Here is a 22,339-nt window from a genome sequence, read left to right as displayed (position 1 = left end):
AATTGACAAAAGTAGTAGACTTTTTAATTTTTGTTTTCAAAAGTAGAACACTTTTTAAAAACACATAAAACTGTTTTTTACGATTAATCTCGAGCAAGATCTAGGTCAATCTCAAGTGAGATCAACGATCAAAATTTCCTAAAATATTAAAAATTTCTAATTTATCGATTGTTTTGGGTTTTAGGGTTTAGACAATTAGACCGACATATTATTGGTTTTAGACAATTAGACCGAGATTCTATAATTTTTTAAATCTTCACAAATCTTAATTGTTTTTTGTAACGACCCGATCTTTTAAGCTAAGCTAAGTTCATTACTCAAAAGACAAACAAAAATTTACACTTTCCTAGAAAGAGGAAAACTAAAATTATTATAAAATTAATATCAAATAACTCTTTTTAAAACAAAAAATCTGCAAATTCAATAAAATACTGTGAAAACATGACACGTGGGTTCTAAGACTTTTTAAAGATAAAGATAAACAAATTAGATGAAACATTAAATAAAATGTCTAAAAAATCAAAATACTTAAAAGTTGATAAATAGACATGAAAGTAGAACTAAGTCCCCATATGGCATGTCACAGACCCTTCCTCCCCTACCTTTGCTTGAAATATTGAACATAGAAAAGAGTGAGTATAAAAAATATACCCAGCAAAGGACCTACTATTCGTCCCGTTACATGATCTGTTAACTTCCGATTAGAAACATGATAATAATGTTATGTGTCTATGTTGGAATTTATGTCTTAAAACTCGTAATTTGTAAGTTAAAACCATATTCTATTCAATAAAGTGGTTATTGAGGACTTATTAGCAAAAATTATAATCTTGAAGCCAATAAACTAAAGTCCAAAGGTTATCTAGTGTAGACTTGAACTTTATGTAGAGACATAAACTTGGATCAAGTTGGAGTATATAGCCGAAACATTCTATAATGAATGAATAAGGTTGGACACCTTATTCTAAGAACACTATGGATGCGGCCCACTTTGTAGTTAGTACAAACAAAGTGATCCTAAATCGTTCATGTAGAGACATGGAAGTTGGGGCATCCTATGTAAAGAGTTTACATAAGACTGGAACCATGAAATAGTCACTTTAGTCACTTTTAAGTTATAACACCATTAACTATATAAACTGATTATTTCATTTACTATAACCTAGGTAATTTAATCTTATTTATGAGCTAACTATGAGCTTCTATTCAAATGGTATTATCCTTAGATTTGCATAGGTGAGGGCAGCTCAAAAGCGTTGGCCCAATAAGCCTCAAATTTCAGGGTAAGACCGAATGGATGGCTAAGGACATAGGGTGCAAACGTAATTCACTCCTACCCGGTTTAGACTTAGTAGATGGGTTGTTCTCTTAAGGACTAAATCCAAGTCTTGAACAAGGGCTCCCGCCCTCTCATTGGCCTGAGAGGAACTTGGTTTATAGGTTGGACCTTAAAACCAAATATTCAATAGTGGACCAGTGAGACTTAAGAAACAAGATGTAGTATCAAAGGTAAAACGGTATTTTGACCCAGCCGAGGTTACGATCAACCTGTGAAGGATTAGCTTACTGATCATTGTTATATCAAATGGACACAAATATATCTATAGTGAGGGGAGTGCAACTATGGGACTTTGGTTGAATGATCCGTTACTTAACAAATGTTGATTAGCTCGGTCTAAAAACGTATAGCCAGTTAATCTCGAATCGTTGGAGTCTACAATCTATAGGTCCATTAGGTTACCCTGCTAGCTCATACGGAATTAACTTAGAACAATATCTTGGAATAATTCGAATTTTTCGAATTAGGTAAAGAAAGAGAAACTGATGAATATATGTGATATGGTCATCGATTATAGGGCTTTATGTTTAAATATGATTTAAATGTTAAAAATATGAATATGGATTCATATTTGGAAGCTCAAAATTGATGGAAATAATCAAAGTTGTAAAAAGTCAAAATATTGACTTTTGACTTTGAAAGTCAAACTTTGACCAACTATAAATTCAAATGTGATTTGAATTTCAAGAAAATGAATGCAGATTCATGCTCGAGAGGTTGAAATTAGTGAAGATGGACAATATGTTGACTTTTGACTTTGAATAGAATGGTTAAATGACCATTTTGCCCCTTGACCAAAGTTAGTGGGAAAATCCAACATTTTGTTGGATAATTTCACTAACTCTTAATGGGCTATGTGGAAGCTTATGGTTAGTGGATTGTGAGGTGTTGGGATTTGTGGTCCAATTGCATGCAAAATTTGCATGTAATTAGTCTATTTAATGGGCATTTTTCATGTTGAAGAAGTATTTTTGCAAATTTTATAATTTTGAATTACAAAATTAAACCTTAATTCTCTTCCAAATCTCACACCATTTTTTACCTCCAATTTCCATCTCTTTCTCTAATATTTCCACTTAAATGGGTCCTGCAACCCGATTTCAAGTCTGGAAAATAGCGGGTCAATTCTAGTGGTTGGTCCGGTTCGAGTTTGAAAGAAGATTTGGAGCTTCGGGAAGCTACAAAGGTAAGTAATTCTTTTAACCCTAATTTAATGTAATTAGGGTTGTGTTTAGTATGCAAGTTAATCACTAAATTAAGTTTAGTTGCAATTAGGGTAAAAAAATCCGATCATTAATTCTGCTTCGTTCGTATGATTTCATCAGTCTAACGGAGCACACCTTGATGAGTGAGACCATATGAAGTCTCCTAATCGTGCGAGTCATTCCGTAGGAACACTTCTAGTCATGAGAGTGATCATAGATACACACTCCTAAACATGTTTGTGATACGTATACATAGTATAATTGACCTAACCATGCATGTGATTCGTAGATACACTCCTATTTATGCGAGTGATTCCATAGGAACACCCCTTGTCGTGTGAGTGATAATTCCATAGACAGGAACACAATACAGATGGGGTATAAGCTAAACAACTAAAGTTAACAGACACGCCACAGTCTAAAAACGTGTGACAATCAACATAACATGGCATGAATCATTAGTCATAACAGTCCATAAAACATGAAATCAATTTATCATGCTTAATCATCACATTACATCAGTCCACATTTACTCAAATCAACTATGCACTTTATGTCACGCCTTGCTCCGAATGTCAATTCATGCAACCAGATAGGGGTGTGCTGCCTAGTCAATCATCGCGTATCAGTTCGCGAGATGATGCATTGAATGCCTAGTAAGCAAAACATCTTAACTTGCATTTACTTAACGCAGTGAAAATTAATACTTTACTACCTCGTGTATGTAAAGCACTCTTTACATAATACAAATTAACTCCAACCTCTAGGTGGTAAGATTAAATAACAATAACAACAATAATGTAGTGGAATAACATAACTTTTTTCCTTTATTAACTTAACACTTTACAGAGTACAAAAGTGGTTTAATTATTATTCGATCCTTGAAGGTATTGGAAGTAGTGCTCGAGTTCTTGGAATTTATGACAAGTTGGTTTAGAGTTCAATTCCATTCCTTTTCTCATGAAAGCACATAAATAAAATTAAGTCTGATCCACTTTTCTTTCTCTACTGCCTAACACTGCTCCTTGTGGCAGGGGGCACTTAAAGGTGTAAGGGCCTCTTTCCTCTCGGTCCTCCAGCAACCATTTCAAGGACAAACCTCAAAGCTTCCTTTGTCTGCTTAGTTCATTGGCACTTTTACTCTCTGAATTTGTCCTCACCAAACTTGGTATAGCCCTCGCCTTCTCTTCGAAACTGAGCTACAACTCTTAGTGTTAAGAAGTAAAATTCTTAACCACTAACTCCTTGAATGAGAGATAGGATGACACAACTCGCACACCGCACGAGCTTACATAACTGCCCACCTTTCCATCATTTACTTGGCTTCTATGCCTGGGTCCATTGCTTATTTGGCTTCAACGCCTGACAACCTGAGGATAAGAGATTTAAAACGTAAGTCAATTACTTGTGAGTAATGAGTTTAAGAAATACCTTTTGGGGAATACAACATTTCAGATATCATAACCACAAGGTCATTTCAGATACAAATATATAAATCTAATTGCCTTAAACATAATTGCAAGCTTTTAATGCATTAAAGACAATCAGAACCATGACAACAATTCAACGCAGTTCAAGTCATGAAACATTCACTGCTCATTGCTAGGGCCTGGGATTCTCTCATCAATTGGACCTGGGATTCGCTTTTCGAGCATCTCATCGTCTAGACCTAAAATTCATATTCACTAGCATCACACAATGGACCTAGGACCAACTTTCTCCAGCATCACGCGATTTTCCTAGGATTTCTTGGCCAACTAAAAAAGCTAAGTGACCTCGTATTCTGCATGTGAGAGAGAGTTGCTTCTGGTTTAGCATGAGCTACATATAGGTGTCAACTAGCCTTTTGACCACATCTTCAAGAGGATTTCCTGAGCTACTTTGACCTTGGTTTCCTTGACAACTTCAACGATACTAGTTATACATCTGTCGAACTTCCTAGTTACCAACACAGTTCACCTCAGCTACAAGCTTATGGGATTGTTGCCTCTTTGTAGAAAAGACTTGTTCACAAGAGTAGTTAATTTAACATCTACTCTAAGTTCAGTTACCTCTTGAAGATGTAAAAGACAAGGTGATGCAATCTCTGGTTCCGAACTATTTATTATTCGTTGTCATGGTAGAGACGAGTATCCTATCCTCTATAGGTGTCTTGTTTACTAAGGCTCCTTCTACGGCCGCATCCATTGCACTTGTATCATTAAAGACAAGCTTTTCATAGAAGTAGTATATCATAAGCGAATTAGATATCTGATGCAGTAAAACTGCGATAAAGAAATGAATGGATAGAGAAAGAAACATAGGAGAATGATAGAAGCAAAATATCAATACCATAAATAAAACTTTAGGCCTCTCAACCATGAATTTAAGATTAGAACTTGGTGTTCACAAAATACAAAAATAAAACACACAAAAAGAGGCAAGCTAGTATGAGCATTCATATTCTTTGGCTTTGATTTTTGTCTTTACACCAAATGGAAATGAATGGCGGAAGTTTTCTCTCTTTTTAATATTCTCACCTAAAATAAAGAAAGGAATGAAGTGGAAACTCTTGCTCTTTGCAGTAGTTTTTGCCAAAATTCACTCATTCGAGTTAAGAAGAAGCCTCTATTTATAGGCGAAAAACGATGTGACAGAACAGTATACGCAGTAGGTAGCATGGGCTCTAATTAATTTTGATAAAGCTAAGTCGGTGCCACAGTGATTCTTTATTAGCTTTACAATTAAATCAATTGAGGAATAAATATAACAAAAATAAGCTTCTATATTAAAAATAAAACGATATTCAATTCAATAATGTAACATTGGTAGTATATATAAATTTGAGGATTGTTAAGTTTTCACAAATCTCATATACATCATTCCTTAGGCAAAAGTTTGTCATTCTAGCATTTCACAAGTCTCCTATACCGAATAAATTTTGATTCACCTAACTAAAATATACCCTAACCCAAAATAAGTGTAACGACCCGACTCTTTATGCTGAATCGAAGTGGTTACTAAATCTAGGATCAGTGTTTAAGTCATAAAATCTGGTGTAAATAAATGCAAAGAAATCTAGCAAATTTATTTATGAAAGATAGTTAAAGTAACATGTAGAAATACGAGTTAAGTTTAAAATCCCTAAGCGGGCCCTATCTACAAAAATAACCAAAGTAAATATGCAGAAAGCCGAAACATGAATTTAACTGTAAAGTAAAACATGTGCGGAAGCAGGAAAACCCCTATGGCTCGCCACGGTCACTTCACGTCGCTCGCCAGCTTGCCTTTGCCCTTACCTCGTCCTCTACCTGAAAACATAAAATGAAGAGAATGAGTATAAAAATACTCAGTAAGGGACCCACTACTAGTCCCACTAGGTGCCTGTTAACATTCCTATCGAGTCCTGAAACTAGTACCCAATCTCTGGCACGCTCCCGAACACGTGCAACATGCGCCCCGTAGGGACATAACTCTGGTCTTCGGTGTCCAGGGGACACTTAGGACCGTCGGGATGCGAGGACCCCGTCGAGTCGCTCGAGTCATATCTATAGTCATGCTGGACTGGCGCCCCGTCGAGCCTAACAGTCCTAAATAGGTGGTGATCCCGAAGGACACCCATGCAGGTACGACTCAGATAGGAGAAGTTAACAGATACCCCAATCCCAACATACATATGCCAACGTCATCAAATTATCATCAGAAAATAACCACCACCTCATCCCCCACTACAGCTATCATCAAACAGTCACTAATAGTTCTCAATATACAGTCACCCACGTCATAAGCCCATCAGTCTTATCATACAGTCACATACGTCATAAGTCCATCAGTCCTATCATACAGTCACATGCATCATAAGTCCATCAGTCCTATCATACAGTCACATACATCATAAGTCCATCAGTCCTATCATACAGTCACATACATCATAAGTCCATCAATCTTACCATACAGTCACATACATCATAAGCCCATCAGTCTTATCATACAGTCACATATGGTTCGAGGGTTCTCATTACTATAATATTATGCCGAAGTATGGCCATGTCATTCGTCAGATCATGATAAAATATTATCATACATCGTAAGCCCAACCATCATCGTATGTCACTGAAGGAACATGCAACATCAAATTCTCACATGGGGCTAGTAGTAGAAATCTCTTACCTCGAGATGTTGCTAGATGAGTTCCTACTGAGGAAGTCCTAAGCTGCAGCAGCTATTTGGTCCAATTTGCTTCTTGAGGAAAGTAATTAAATTAATTAAATTTCCAAATTAACTCATTTAATTACTGGGCAGGCTAGGGAATTTGGAAATTACCCAAAATTTAGGTGGAAGGAGCCAAAACAGGCTTGGCGGCTCGGCTGGAAGAAGGCAGGACCGGCTCGGCTTGGTGCGGACGCGGCTCGGCTCGGTATGGGGACTTCGCGTGCGGCTCGGCTTGCTACAGGGAGGGGACGCGGCTCGGCTACGCGGAACACACGGCGCGGCGCGCTTGCACGCGGGAGAGTCAGGCACGTGTGGCACGGGCGCGGGTTCGGTTCCGGGTTCGGGCGCGCGGGCGGTTCCAGGTTCGAGCGCGCGGGCGGTTCCGGGTTCGGGTTCGTTCGTCGGCTGGAGGCGGGCGCGTTCGCGGCTTCGATACGGCTCGGGCGTAGGCGCGTTCGCGGCTCGGATTTGCAGACGCGTTCGCGGCTCGGATGCAGACGACGATGGCTGGCGACGCGGCTTCGACGTGGAGATGGATCTCGGCTTCGCGACGCGTTCGGCGCAGAGGTGGATTCGGCTTCGGGACGCGACGGGTTTCGGCTGACCTGCCTCAGATCGAAGCGGCGCGGCTCCTTCGGCTGGCGGACGCGGTACGACGCGGCTTCTACGATGGCTGGCTTGCGGCGGCGTGCGACGGCGGCGGCGGCGGTGGAGATTGGCGGCGGCGGCTAGGGTTTCCCCTTCTCTCCCTCTTCTCTTTTCTTTTCCTTTTCTTTTCCTTTTCTTTTTCCTTTTCTTTTCCTTTTTTTTTTTTTTTCCTTTTCTTTTCCTTTTATAAAATAATTTCCCTTCTTTTCTCTTCTTTGTTAAATTCCAAATTTCACCCTTCTCTCTCAAATTTCTCCAATATCTTCACCAAATTCCTCCTTTCCCTCAACTTCCAAATACCAATTAAATCTTTAATTACCAAGTATAATTAAAGTTGAAATTTGCTTAATATTTTAAAAGGGGAAAATTCACATCTTGATGACATAAGTTTCATTATTTAATTATAAACAAATAATGAATAAAATAAAAATAAATACTTGAATTTAAAAAAAAAAAATGAACAACATGAGATCATTGGGGTGTTACATACTTCCCCCCTTAGAAAGCTTTCGTCCTCGAAAGCTCTAATCCTCGAACATTTCTGGGTACTGGGCCTTTATGTCCTCTTCTCTCTCCCACGTGGCCTCTTCAACTCCATGGTTCTGCCAGAGGACTTTGACTAGTGGAATATCTCGACTACGAAGCTTCTTGACCTCTCTTGCCAAGATCTCGACAGGCTGCTCCTCGTAGCTCAAGTTCTCACTGACCTGTAGGGGCTCGAAGTCCACGATGTGCGTCGGGTCTGCGACATACCTCCTCAACATGGAGACATGGAATACGTCATGCACTGCTGAGAGGGATGGGGGCAAGGCCAAACGATAAGCCACAGGGCCAATCCGTTCCAGTATCTCAAATGGCCCCACGAAACGTGGACTCAACTTCCCCTTCTTCTCGAACCTCAGAACGCCCTTCATCGGTGTTACCTTCAAAAAGACCATATCTCCCACTTCAAACTCGAGGTCCTTACGTCGTACATCAGCGTAACTCTTCTGTCTGCTCTGTGCGGTCAGCATACGAGCTCGGATCTTCTGTATGGCTGCATTGGTAGTCTGCACTAACTCGGGGCCTAGCATCCTCTGCTCTCCAACCTCGCCCCAGCAGACAGGGGATCTACAGCACTTGCCATACAGAGCCTCAAACGGAGCCATACCAATGGTAGCCTGGTAACTGTTATTATAGGCGAACTCCATTAGATGCAGGTGGGAGTCCCAACTTCCTGAAAACTCTAGCACACAGGCCCGCAGCATATCCTCCAAAATCTGGTTCAGTCTCTCTGTCTGACCATCAGTCTGAGGGTGGAATGCCGTGCTGAAGTCCAGCCTCGTACCTAATGCAAGTTGGAGCCCTTGCCAAAATTTCGAAGTGAAACGGGCATCCCTGTCTGAAACGATGGATACTGGTACTCCGTGCAGTCTTACTATTTCCGTCATGTATAACTGCCCCCACTTGCTGGCAGTGTACGTGGATTTCCCTGGCACGAAGTGGGCTGTCTTCGTGAGTCTGTCGACCACAACCCAGATCACCGTGTAGCCCTTCAAGGTCTTGGGCAGTCCCGTGATAAAGTCCATCGACACACTCTCCCACTTCCACCCTGGCACACTCAAGGGTTGCAACAACCCTGCTGGATGCTGCCTAGGTGCCTTCACCTGCTGGCACACCAAGCACCTACTGACGAACTCTGCTACATCCCTCTTCATGCCCCTCCACCAATAGACACTCCTTAAGTCCTGGTACATCTTCGTACTCCCAGGGTGCATGGTAAACGGGGAACTGTGAGCCTCAGTCAAAAGCTCTGTCTTAACTGCGCTGTCTTCCGGCACACACAGGCGTCCCTCAAACATAAGGCCATCATCAGAGGATATAGAGAACTCTTCACCTTGCTCCGTCTCTACCATACGACGTTTCTCTGCCAAGTAAGGATCACTCAGCTGAGCAGCAATGATCTTTTGCCTCAAGGTTGGCTGAACTGTCAACTGAGCCAACTGTGCGGCAACCTCACCTACTGAGACTGCAATCTCGGCTCTCTCCAAATCCCTGAGTAAGGGGGTCTGCTTCGTGACTAGCGCTGCTGAATGTGCGACCTTCCTACTCAGCGCGTCAGCCACTACATTTGCTTTACCTGGATGGTACAGGATCTCGCAGTCGTAGTCTTTCACCAACTCGAGCCACCTCCTCTGCCTCATGTTCAACTCCTTCTGAGTGAAGAAATACTTCAGGCTCTTGTGGTCGGTGTAAATCTGAATCTTCTCACCGTACAGATAGTGCCTCCATATCTTCAGTGCAAAGACTACAGCTGCCAACTCCAAGTCGTGGGTAGGGTAGTTCTGCTCATGATTCTTCAACTGGCGTGAGGCATACGCAACTACCTTACCTTGCTGCATCAGGACACATCCCAGTCCTTTCTTAGAGGCATCACTATAGATCACAAAACTTCCCGACCCATCCGGCACTGTCAGGACTGGTGCCGTCACTAGCTTCTGCTTAAGCTCTTGGAAACTACTCTCACATGCTGGGCTCCAGACAAAAGGGGTTCCCTTCCTGGTCAACTGGGTCAATGGGCTGGCTATGCGTGAGAAGTCTTCTACAAACCTCCTGTAGTATCCTGCCAGACCCAGAAAACTGCGAATCTCACTGACTGTAGACGGTCGAGGCCAGTTGGTCACCGCTTCGACCTTAGCTGGGTCCACCGAGACTCCCTCACTGGAAACCACGTGCCCTAAAAATGTCACCTTCTTTAACCAGAACTCACACTTGGAGAACTTGGCGTATAGCTTATGAGCTCGAAGGGTCTCCAAGACTTGGTGCAAGTGCTCTTCGTGTTCGGCCTCAGTCTTGGAATAGATCAAGATATCGTCAATGAAGACTATGACGAATTGGTCTAGAAAGTCCTTAAACACCCTGTTCATCAAATCCATGAACACTGCAGGGGCATTAGTTAAACCAAAGGACATCACTATGAATTCGTAGTGTCCGTACCTCGAACGAAAGGCCGTCTTGGGAATATCACCGTCCCTAATCCTCAACTGGTGATAGCCTGATCGCAGGTCGATCTTGGAAAAGACGGTGGCCCCCTGTAACTGGTCGAACAGGTCCTCGATTCTGGGTAAGGGGTAGCGGTTCTTAACTGTCACCTTGTTCAATTCTCGGTAGTCAATGCAAAGGCGCATCGACCCATCCTTCTTCTTCACGAACAACACTGGGGCTCCCCAAGGTGATACACTGGGCCGGATAAAGCCCTTGTCCAACAGCTCCTGTAACTGGACTTTCAACTCCTTTAACTCGGCTGGGGCCATTCTGTAAGGAGCTCTAGAGATAGGGGCGGTGCCGGGCTCTAACTCAATGGCGAAGTCTACCTCCCTGGGAGGCGGAAGTCCTGGGAGTTCGTCGGGGAAAACGTCAGGGTACTCCCTTACTACTGGTTCGGAAGATAGGGAAACTTCTGGTTCTGCCATATCTACTACGTTCGCCAAGATACCCCAAGTACCCTGGCTAAGTAGCTTACTCGCCTTCATTGCTGAGATGACCTTGGGAAGACCTACCATGCCTGCTCCTCTAAACTTAAACTTATCCCCGGAAGGAGGGTTAAAGACTACTTCCTTATTAAAACAGTCTATGGTTGCATGGTTAGTTGACAACCAATCCATGCCTAAAATTACATCGAAATCTTGCATATCTAGCACCAGTAAAGTTACATTCAAGGTATGGTTTGCTATTTCTACCCAACATGCCCTTATTTTTTCCTTAGACAAAAGGACCTCTCCAGAAGGAGTAGAGACAGACAAGGCACTACCCAACGGTTCTACTTCTAAACCCGCATGCTGACAAAAATAGAGGATATAAATGAATGCGATGACCCCGAGTCAAATAGTACCAAAGCATAATGCCCCAAGATTGGGAGCGTACCTGTCACCACCGTACTAGCTCGCTCGGCCTCCTGCCGGTTCGTGGCAAAGACTCTCCCCTGCTGGGGAGCAGAAGGCTGACGTGGCGTCGTCTCTAAGGGTTTCCGAGGACACGCATCAGCAGTGTGCCCCGGCTGCCTGCACCTGAAGCAGACTCCACTCCCAGCTAAACATTGTCCTCCATGGACCTTCCCACAGGTAGTACAAGTGGGTAGCTCTCTCAAAGTTCTCCCAGCTGCTGCCAGCTCCCGACGGTGTCTCTGGAAGACACCTCCTGACCTCGGAGTCTGCTGTGGTACTACGTCGGGCCGCGCCTCCGCCTTCCTCTTCTGTCCCGAGGCTGACCCTGTGCCGACAACCTTAGATTGACCAGCTCTCTCATGCAGGCTCAGATCCAGTGCTATGCGTAGAGCATCCGCATGAGTGGTTGGTCGAAGAGCTCGTACAAAACCCTGGAGGTCTAACCTGAGGCCATTAACAAATCTCTCAGTCCTGGCGGCCTCATCTCTTACCATATCGGGAGCAAAGCGGGACAGCATATCGAACTCGGCGTCGTACTGCTCCACCGTCATGTCGCCTTGCTCCAAGTTTAGGAACTCTTGCAGCTTGGCGTGCTTCACATTGGCGGAGAAAAACTTAGCATAGAAGTTCTCCTTGAACTGCTCCCATGTGATCTTGCTGGCATCTCCTCCCAGCGCCCTCTCAGCAGTCTCCCACCAGGCAGTCCCCCTATCCTCCAAACAGAAAGCTGCACACTGCACCTTCTGGTCTTCTGGGCACTTCATGTACCTGAAGATCGTCTCTATGGATGTCAACCACAGCTGGGCTCTAAAGGGGTTGTCCAAGGATCCGTCGAAAGTCTTCGGGTTGTACTTCCTAAAATCCCTCAAGTGCTTGGCCTCAGCTGACAGTTGTACTGGCACCGGCTGAGCTTCCACCGGGGCTGGAGGGATGACGGGCTGGTCCTGAACAGGGGCTGGAGGGACTACAGGCTGGTCCTGAACAGGGGCGGCCTGGTTCTGCTGAGCAGCGAGGAACGGCGCTAGAGCAGCTTGCAGCATGGCCTGGTAACGCTGCTCCATTGCGGCGAGATCCGCCTGAGTGACCGGTGCATTAGGGTTGACTGGTACGTCGGGGTTGACTGGCGGCGCGGCAGGTTGCTCCGCCGGTTGGCCACGACCGGCTCCTCTGCCTCCCCTGCCACCTCCTCGGCGTGCACCTCTACGTGGCGGCATTCTTCCTAAAATTCACCAACAAATTTTTTCACCACTAGAACTCAATATTCTCACTCTAAGTCTAATCTAATCAGGCAACATTATAATCTTAATATTTGTAAAGCTTTAGGCATACCTGGCGAGTGACGAAGGACCGTATAGCCATAGGGTGAGGTAAAAATCAAAACAAAATGACTTACATCATAAGTCAGTCTACAGGACCTAAAACACTGCGCTCTGATACCAACTGTAACGACCCGACTCTTTATGCTGAATCGAAGTGGTTACTAAATCTAGGATCAGTGTTTAAGTCATAAAATCTGGTGTAAATAAATGCAAAGAAATCTAGCAAATTTATTTATGAAAGATAGTTAAGGTAACATGTAGAAATACGAGTTAAGTTTAAAATCCCTAAGCGGGCCCTATCTACAAAAATAACCAAAGTAAATATGCAGAAAGCCGAAACATGAATTTAACTGTAAAGTAAAACATGTGCGGAAGCAGGAAAACCCCTATGGCTCGCCACGGTCACTTCACGTCGCTCGCCAGCTTGCCTTTGCCCTTACCTCGTCCTCTACCTGAAAACATAAAATGAAGAGAATGAGTATAAAAATACTCAGTAAGGGACCCACTACTAGTCCCACTAGGTGCCTGTTAACATTCCTATCGAGTCCTGAAACTAGTACCCAATCTCTGGCACGCTCCCGAACACGTGCAACATGCGCCCCGTAGGGACATAACTCTGGTCTTCGGTGTCCAGGGGACACTTAGGACCGTCGGGATGCGAGGACCCCGTCGAGTCGCTCGAGTCATATCTATAGTCATGCTGGACTGGCGCCCCGTCGAGCCTAACAGTCCTAAATAGGTGGTGATCCCGAAGGACACCCATGCAGGTACGACTCAGATAGGAGAAGTTAACAGATACCCCAATCCCAACATACATATGCCAACGTCATCAAATTATCATCAGAAAATAACCACCACCTCATCCCCCACTACAGCTATCATCAAACAGTCACTAATAGTTCTCAATATACAGTCACCCACGTCATAAGCCCATCAGTCTTATCATACAGTCACATACGTCATAAGTCCATCAGTCCTATCATACAGTCACATGCATCATAAGTCCATCAGTCCTATCATACAGTCACATACATCATAAGTCCATCAGTCCTATCATACAGTCACATACATCATAAGTCCATCAATCTTACCATACAGTCACATACATCATAAGCCCATCAGTCTTATCATACAGTCACATATGGTTCGAGGGTTCTCATTACTATAATATTATGCCGAAGTATGGCCATGTCATTCGTCAGATCATGATAAAATATTATCATACATCGTAAGCCCAACCATCATCGTATGTCACTGAAGGAACATGCAACATCAAATTCTCACATGGGGCTAGTAGTAGAAATCTCTTACCTCGAGATGTTGCTAGATGAGTTCCTACTGAGGAAGTCCTAAGCTGCAGCAGCTATTTGGTCCAATTTGCTTCTTGAGGAAAGTAATTAAATTAATTAAATTTCCAAATTAACTCATTTAATTACTGGGCAGGCTAGGGAATTTGGAAATTACCCAAAATTTAGGTGGAAGGAGCCAAAACAGGCTTGGCGGCTCGGCTGGAAGAAGGCAGGACCGGCTCGGCTTGGTGCGGACGCGGCTCGGCTCGGTATGGGGACTTCGCGTGCGGCTCGGCTTGCTACAGGGAGGGGACGCGGCTCGGCTACGCGGAACACACGGCGCGGCGCGCTTGCACGCGGGAGAGTCAGGCACGTGTGGCACGGGCGCGGGTTCGGTTCCGGGTTCGGGCGCGCGGGCGGTTCCAGGTTCGAGCGCGCGGGCGGTTCCGGGTTCGGGTTCGTTCGTCGGCTGGAGGCGGGCGCGTTCGCGGCTTCGATACGGCTCGGGCGTAGGCGCGTTCGCGGCTCGGATTTGCAGACGCGTTCGCGGCTCGGATGCAGACGACGATGGCTGGCGACGCGGCTTCGACGTGGAGATGGATCTCGGCTTCGCGACGCGTTCGGCGCAGAGGTGGATTCGGCTTCGGGACGCGACGGGTTTCGGCTGACCTGCCTCAGATCGAAGCGGCGCGGCTCCTTCGGCTGGCGGACGCGGTACGACGCGGCTTCTACGATGGCTGGCTTGCGGCGGCGTGCGACGGCGGCGGCGGCGGTGGAGATTGGCGGCGGCGGCTAGGGTTTCCCCTTCTCTCCCTCTTCTCTTTTCTTTTCCTTTTCTTTTCCTTTTCTTTTTCCTTTTCTTTTCCTTTTTTTTTTTTTTTCCTTTTCTTTTCCTTTTATAAAATAATTTCCCTTCTTTTCTCTTCTTTGTTAAATTCCAAATTTCACCCTTCTCTCTCAAATTTCTCCAATATCTTCACCAAATTCCTCCTTTCCCTCAACTTCCAAATACCAATTAAATCTTTAATTACCAAGTATAATTAAAGTTGAAATTTGCTTAATATTTTAAAAGGGGAAAATTCACATCTTGATGACATAAGTTTCATTATTTAATTATAAACAAATAATGAATAAAATAAAAATAAATACTTGAATTTAAAAAAAAAAAATGAACAACATGAGATCATTGGGGTGTTACAATAAGTTAGATGTGTTACACCATAATAAGTAGTTATGTCAAAATCTTCTCTCAATCTTCAAAAACCAATGTTCGAGATCATATGTATAACCTGAAATAGGAAAGAAATACAAGTGACAAGTATCAACACAAATTACAAAGTAGCAACATAAAGTGAAAAAATAACAAAGTGGCAACAAGTGGCCAAGTAAGACAAATTTGAACATATAGATGGATGCATTCAAACTAAAAAGAAGGAAATGGGCTTTACACAAAAAGAAGGTATTGACTATAAGCTGAACGAGAGTGTCTCTAATGATCAGAAACCTAGATACAAGGCTAGGACGAGTGGGTAAGGGCTTTGCATAAAAAGAAGACATTGACTATACTGAAATTTTCTCTCCAGTGATAAAATAGACCTCTATTAGACTCCTATTGTCAGTGGTTGCTAAGGAAAACCTTGAACTAAATCAACTAGATGTCAAAATAGCTTTTCTACATGGACATCTAGATGAAAGTATCTATGTTGTATAGCCTAAGGGGTTTGAGCTTGAAGGAAAAGAAGATCGATTTTGTCTCCTACATAAGTCTATCTATGTACTTAGATGTTGGCTATTCAATAACTACATAGAAAGCATTAGGTTCAAAAGAAGTTCCTACGACGTTTGTGGCTATGTAAACTCATCATCCTAAACAAAAAAGGTTCACTTACTTCCCTATGTTACGAATATATTACTAACATGGAGTTGTAAACAGGATTTAACTAATGTCAAGGATCTCTTAAAGAAAGAATTTGACATGAAGGATATGGGTCAATCGAAAAGGAGCCTTAGGATTAAGATTGAAAGAGACAGAATTCTTATAATCTAAACATAAAACAGACAAGCTAATATAAGTCATGCTAAATCAGTCTTTATACCAATTGCACAATATTTTAAGTTATCTTCATCTAATTCACCTATAGAAACTAACTTGGAACACCTAAACTATATGCAAAACAATGAAGTCCAAACTTGAGATAAAGGACCAAAACGTGTAGCTTTTAGTGAAAATTTATAACATTAAAAGAATGCACCTTATGTAAGTCATCATGCCTGATTCACTATGCTTTTAAGTGTTTTTCCACACAGAATTATGAAAAGAAGAAGTGAAGCGATTTACAAAAAGAATTGCATGTAATAAATCAACGATAAACAAACGACCTAGTGATTCACATTGTGAGGCAAGATGTCAATACATCAAGCGAGATGATTCGCTAGAAGACAAGAGTGGCAGTTGGAGCTTACGTGACAAGAAATGGCTACTTTCTACGCTGATATTCGTAGGTAAGGACATATGTACACCATAGCAAGGACGGATGTGCATCATAGCCCAACAACTCACAATCCACTAATCATTAGTGGATTTATTCCCCATTCCATTATCTCTTAGTCGGCTTGGTGTCATCCCCATGAGCCTCCACTTAGCCCACTAAGAGTTAGTGAGATTATCATGCAAATTGTTCGATCTTTCCACTAACTTTGCTCAATGGGCAAAATGGTCATTTGCCCTTTCTAGTCAAAGTCAAATGTGACTTTTCAAGTCAAAAGTCAACATTTTGACTTTTTACCATTTTGATCTCCTTAACTAATTCTGACCTCTCGAGCATGAATCAGCATTCATTTTCTCAAGATTTGAATTACATTTGAATATATTATCGATCAAAGTTTGACTTTTCAAATTCAAAAGTCAAAATGACTTTTTACAACTTTGACTATTTCCATCTTTTCTGAGCTTCTGAGTATGAATCCACTTTTCATATATTTAATATTTAAATCCTATTTAAACATAAAGCTTTATCTGTAATCTAAAAATCGATGGTTGTATCACATATCCTTGTCGGTTTCTCTCTACTCTCATAATTCGAATAATTTGACTCATTCCATCATATTGTTCTAAGTTTATTCCATATGAGCTAGCAAGGGAATCTAATGGACCTATAGATCATGGGATCCAACGATTTGAGATTAAATAGCTAAATTCTTTTAGACCGAGCTAATTAACATTCGTTAACTAGTGGGTTATTCCACTAAAGTCCCATAGTTGCACTCCCCTCACTATAGATATATTTGTGTCCATTTGATATAATCATGAACAGGAAGTTAATCCTTCACAGGTTGTTCATAAGCTCGATTGGGTTAAAAAATACCGTTTTACCCTTAAGACTACATCTTTCTCCTTGAGTCCCACTGATCTACTATTGAACAATTGGTTTTGAGGTCTAACCAATAAACTGAACCCCTCTCAAGCCAATGAAAAGTTGGGACCCCTTATTCAAGACTTGGATTCAGTCCTTAAGGAAACAACCTATCTACTAACCCTAAAGCGAGTAGGAGTGAACTTCATCTTACACCTTATGTTTCCAACTATCCACCCGATCTTACCCCTAAAATCGGAGGTTTATTGGGCCAACGCTAATGAGTTTTCCTCACCTATGCAGATTTAAAGATAATCTCGCGTGAACAGGAGTTCACAGTTAACTTAGGGTTAAGATTAAGTTACCTATGTCATCAATATCGAGATAATCAGTTTTATACAGTAAATGACGTTATAACGTAAAAGTGACTATTTTATGGTTCAGTCTTATGTAAACCATTTTCATAGGATGCCCTCACTTTCATGTCTCTTCATGAATGATTCAGAACTACCTCATTTGTCCTAACTAAAAAGCGGCCCACATCCATAGTTTCTCTGAATAAGGCACCCAACCTTTAATAATATATTATAGACTATTTAGGTTATTTACTCAAACTTAATCCAGGTTCATGTCTCTACATAAAGTTCAAGTTTACTCAAAATAGCCTTGGGATCTTAGTTTATTGGATTTAAGATTATAGTATTCGATTTCTCAATAACGACTCTATTAAATATAATATGATTACAAACTATGAGTTTTATGACATAAATTCCAACATTGAATTGTATATTATTTATTTATACCAAATGATTTGGTAAAATGAATATATCGTGAGGGCTAAACTTTAATTTGTGAAAGGTGATGATGAAAGATCTCACTCACTAGACGTTTTTGTCTAACCTTTCAAACGTTTTGTTTTATTCCCTCCTCTCCCCCCCCCCCCCCAAGTAGCCAAGGACATCCAGCGTTGAACTTGCAATCTTGATTGCCTATGGTACATTGTGATCGTATCATTTTGGTATTGGCCACTGTCAACACATGTAGCATATAAAAGCTAGGCAAGAAAGGTCTAGTTGTCCTTGTTGTAATGTATTTTTTTCATCTCAAAAGAGACTTTGTGCTAAGCACTCAATGTACTCTACTATTTTGAAATATTAATGAAGTCTTCTTGTTCCTTTCATGTTCACATTTTGGCTTTTAAATTTGTTGGTTAAAAAGTTGTTCCGTTTATTGGGTGTTCAACGTCTATAGCGCGGTGTGATACGTGTTGGGTGCCTAGGTAGCATGCCTCCAATTGGTCGCATAAAATAACATTATTTGGGGTGGGGCGTGACAGTTGAGGTGCATCAACTTTCATCATAAACTTTCTAACTTGCTTCTTTACCCATTATATTGATGCCAAATTCATTTTGATTAATTAAAAAACAAAGCTAACTAAAAATCGCTGTAAACTCCGTAATTTTCGTAAAGTTAGGTGTAAACTTAATTTTGATTAATCCACAGATTAACTATTAATTTTTTTTTATAAAACTATCATAAGCCCAGTTCAATTGGCATATTTATGTTCCCGATGGTAAGAGGTCCTAGATTAAAATTCCCCACTACAAACTGTACTTAATAAGATCTTAAAAAAAAATTGTAAAATTTTAAAATATAAATAAAAACATATCTTTAATATTATTTTATGGATTAAAAATATGATATATATTAATTGAAGTCTTTTCAAAAAATATAACAAAGCGGCAAAATATTTAAACTGTATAGAACAATTCTGAAAACATAAAAAGGCCACAGGCCCATCGTGGAAAATACCAAAAAATTTTCGTCAACATCACCGTCAACAACCTGGATGGAATATATATTTGGTACACGATCGCTTATATTTGACTATTGTTTGGTACACAATCGTTTAGATTTGGTTACAATTTTTTTTTTCAATTCTATCGTTTAATTTGATTACTTGATCGTTTAATCTGGCTACGTTTAAATATGGTTACACGATCGTTTAGATTTGATCGTTTAGATTTGGGTAGCAAAATTTAAACTATTTGTTTTTCAAAATTTGGTACACGATTGTTTAGATTTGTCAAACGATTTTTTTAATTATTTTGGTAAACAATTTTTTTTACATGACCGTTTAGATTTGTTTATGGGATCATTTATTTTTCAAGATTCTTTAATACACAAACGTTTAGATTTGACTAAACAATTTTTTTTAATTCTTTTGGTACACGATCGTTTAGATTTGTCTACATGATAGTTTATTATTTTTACACGATCGTTTACATTTGGTTACTCCAATCTATATTATTTTCTTCAACATTCTTTATATACGACCTTTTAGATTTTGCTACTTTTTGTACACGGTCATTTATATTTGGTTATCCAAATTTAGACATAAAAAAAAAAAAAAAAGACGTTGGAAAGAAATCGTAGCGGAAAAAAAAAAGAAAAAGAAGAAAGACGATAGAAAGATTAAACGACGTAAAAAATAAGAGGAAAAGAAGAAAAACAATAGAAAAAAATCGCATCGAAAAAAATAAAAAGAAAGACTGGTAAGAAATCGGACATGTAAAATATATTTATATAATTTATTGAACGCATGTGATTTAAATATAAAGGAACAACAATGTAAGTGTATTTTTAATTTAAAGTTAAGATTCAAGTAAGTGTTCACATTTTAAAATACCCGAATTTGGAACTCAAAACGTGTGGGATTGTGAAACGTGGGACATGTATTATCCTTTTCTCGAAAAAACGAACTTGCTCGTTGGTTTGGGTTCTTCATTGGCATGACAGAGTTATCAACTTTTGGCAAAATATTAAAACTACAAATACCTCAAATAAAAAGGTTTAATAAAAAGCTATATAATCTCCCAACCTTTTAAAAGAAGCATAAATCTTAAATTTCAAGTAGTCTTAATTAGAAACATTGTTTTCATGTGCTGATTCTAGATAAATTTATTTGTTCATTTTCTTCTATAAAAGTATAAAAAAGTGTGAGTAGTCAAAAGTTTTGAGAGTGATTTTTTAATTGGGATCAAGGAGAATTTTTTATACGACTCTACTAAGGATTCGTCTGGATTGAGTAAAAAAAAATGTTTTTTAAACGGTTGAAAATATACTTAAAAAATATTTTTGAGTAACTTCTAAACATTTTAATTTTTTTCAAAATAACTTATTTTTTAAATTAAACATTTAAAAATGTAATTCAAACATACTACAAATTGTTTGCACGATTTCTTTCTATCGTCTTTCTTCTTTTCCTTTTTTTTTTGAATAATTTTTTTCATCGTCTTTCTTCTTTTACTCTTCTTTTTTATTTAGTTGTGATTTATTTTCATCGTTTTTCTTCTTTCTTTCTTTTTTCTGTTACGATTTTTTTCATCGTCTTTTTTTTTTCCTCTTTTCTTTTTTTCTACTGTAATTTTTTTTCGTCGTCTTTTTTGTTTTCTTTCTTTTTTCTGTTGTGATTTTTTATTGCTCTGAACCTTTTCTTTTTTTTTTTTTTTTAATTTGAGTAATACATTGTTTATCAAATTTAATATTTTTTAAAATTTCAAAATAATTTTACTTTCTTTTTTCAGACATTTCAAGTCATATTTATTATCTTGACTTTTCTGATCTTATATGCAGTTTCTCAAATAATTGTAGTTATAGAAAACTAATTCAATGTATCATGGATAAAAACAATATAGTTTTAGTCAATAATTATAAAAATGTGTACTTTATATCTGAACTGATTATAATTAATTACCCATTTTGGACATTAAATCACGAAAAAAATTAATTAATCGAACTAACATAAAATAAAATAAACTCAAAATAATAAATATGAAAATTTTAAATTCTATCTAATTGATTTAACTTTATTAATGTATAATTAAAAAGCGTACTCCACACCTTCATTATAATTGATTGTCCATTTTAGACATTAAATCATTTTTATTTAAATTCTTTTTAAAGAAAATGATTTAAAATGGACCCTAAAAACTAATTTGAGCGGTTAACAAATACTCTTATTTTGGTGTATGACTTAATTTTGAAATTAAAATGTATTACAACCCTATTTCTAAAATTAGTTTTTTAAATTGAAATAAATTTGGTTGAAAGCATAAAAAGAAAAAAGAAGGGAAGAAGTAGAAAAAACTAATTAACAAATTAAAGAAACGAAAGGTTAATTTTCATAAATATAGCAAAACATCAAAATATTTACGATTAAGTAACAAAATCAAAAGGCTCATGAACTTGGCAATTTTTTTAAATATTTCACGTTTGTCATTCCTTTCCATCTTCAAACTGTTATTTGGTTTAAGATCGTGTACCAAATATTAAAGATTTATTTGGTTTCTTCAAATTGTTCCTTCTTTTCCTTTTCATCGTCTCTTTCTATTCATCTTGCGCAATTTGTCATTCTTTTTTCTTTTTAATTTATTATCTGCTTCAAGATCGTGTATCAAATATTTAATAACTTTTTTTTTTCAAACTGTTCTTTGGTTGTTTAAGATAGTGTGTCAAATATAGTAGATCGTAAAAATAATCAAATTTAAATGATTGTATACAAAAAATAGTCAAATATAAATGATCGTGTACGAAAAATAGACAAATCTAAACGATGGTGTACAAAGAATAACACTTTTAGATTTGGCGCCAAATCTAAATGATTGTGTACCAAAAATAGCCGAATCTAAATAATCGTATACCAAATTTATAATCATGTACCAAATTAAAAATCTAAAAAGAAAATCATTTAGATTTGGCTACCCAAATTTAAACGATCAAATTTAAATGACTGTGTACTAGAGTCTTGAAAAAAATTGTTTAGATTTGATTACCCAAGTATAAACAATCGTGTATCAAAAAAATTGAAAAAAAAATCGTTTAGATTTGACTACCCAGATTTTAAACGATTATATCCGAATGATCCTATATCAAGAATAGCCAAATTCAAATGATTGTATCTAAATGATGGCTTACAAAATATATTACGTACTCTGGTAATCACAGAGTATTTTTTGTATTTTTTTATTGTAGATCTGTGGGTTTTTTAAAAAAAAAGTTTATAGAACGTA

At 39.3% G+C, this 22,339-nt stretch overlaps 1 protein-coding gene across 2 annotated transcripts; it reads right to left on the bottom strand.

Moving 5' to 3' along the window:
- Positions 1-5,577: 5,577 nt before the first annotated feature.
- LOC127150035 (uncharacterized) lies at positions 5,578-14,005 on the bottom strand. Of its 2 annotated transcripts, XM_051086731.1 has the most exons (3): positions 13,937-14,005; positions 11,287-12,525; positions 5,578-5,834 (listed from the first exon to the last, which is right to left on the bottom strand). In XM_051086731.1, exons 2-3 carry the CDS (start codon positions 12,518-12,520, stop codon positions 5,785-5,787), a joined length of 1,284 nt encoding a protein of 427 aa, XP_050942688.1. In that variant the 5' UTR covers positions 12,521-12,525; positions 13,937-14,005; the 3' UTR covers positions 5,578-5,784. The 2 variants fall into 2 exon arrangements, with proteins under 2 accessions (XP_050942688.1, XP_050942687.1); XM_051086730.1 differs by lacking the exon at positions 5,578-5,834 and having other exon boundaries at positions 11,189-12,525.
- Positions 14,006-22,339: the final 8,334 nt, after the last annotated feature.

This window comes from Cucumis melo, chromosome 6, assembly GCF_025177605.1.
Source record: "Cucumis melo cultivar AY chromosome 6, USDA_Cmelo_AY_1.0, whole genome shotgun sequence".
NCBI lineage: Eukaryota > Viridiplantae > Streptophyta > Magnoliopsida > Cucurbitales > Cucurbitaceae > Cucumis > Cucumis melo.
Note: the sequence above shows the minus strand (reverse complement) of the source record. Positions and strands in the feature narration are given on the sequence as shown.

Coding starts and splice junctions, on each gene's coding strand:
- LOC127150035 (XM_051086730.1), bottom strand. CDS start 12,520: ATGCCGCCACGTAGAGGTGCACGCCGAGGAGGTGGCAGGGGAGGCAGA.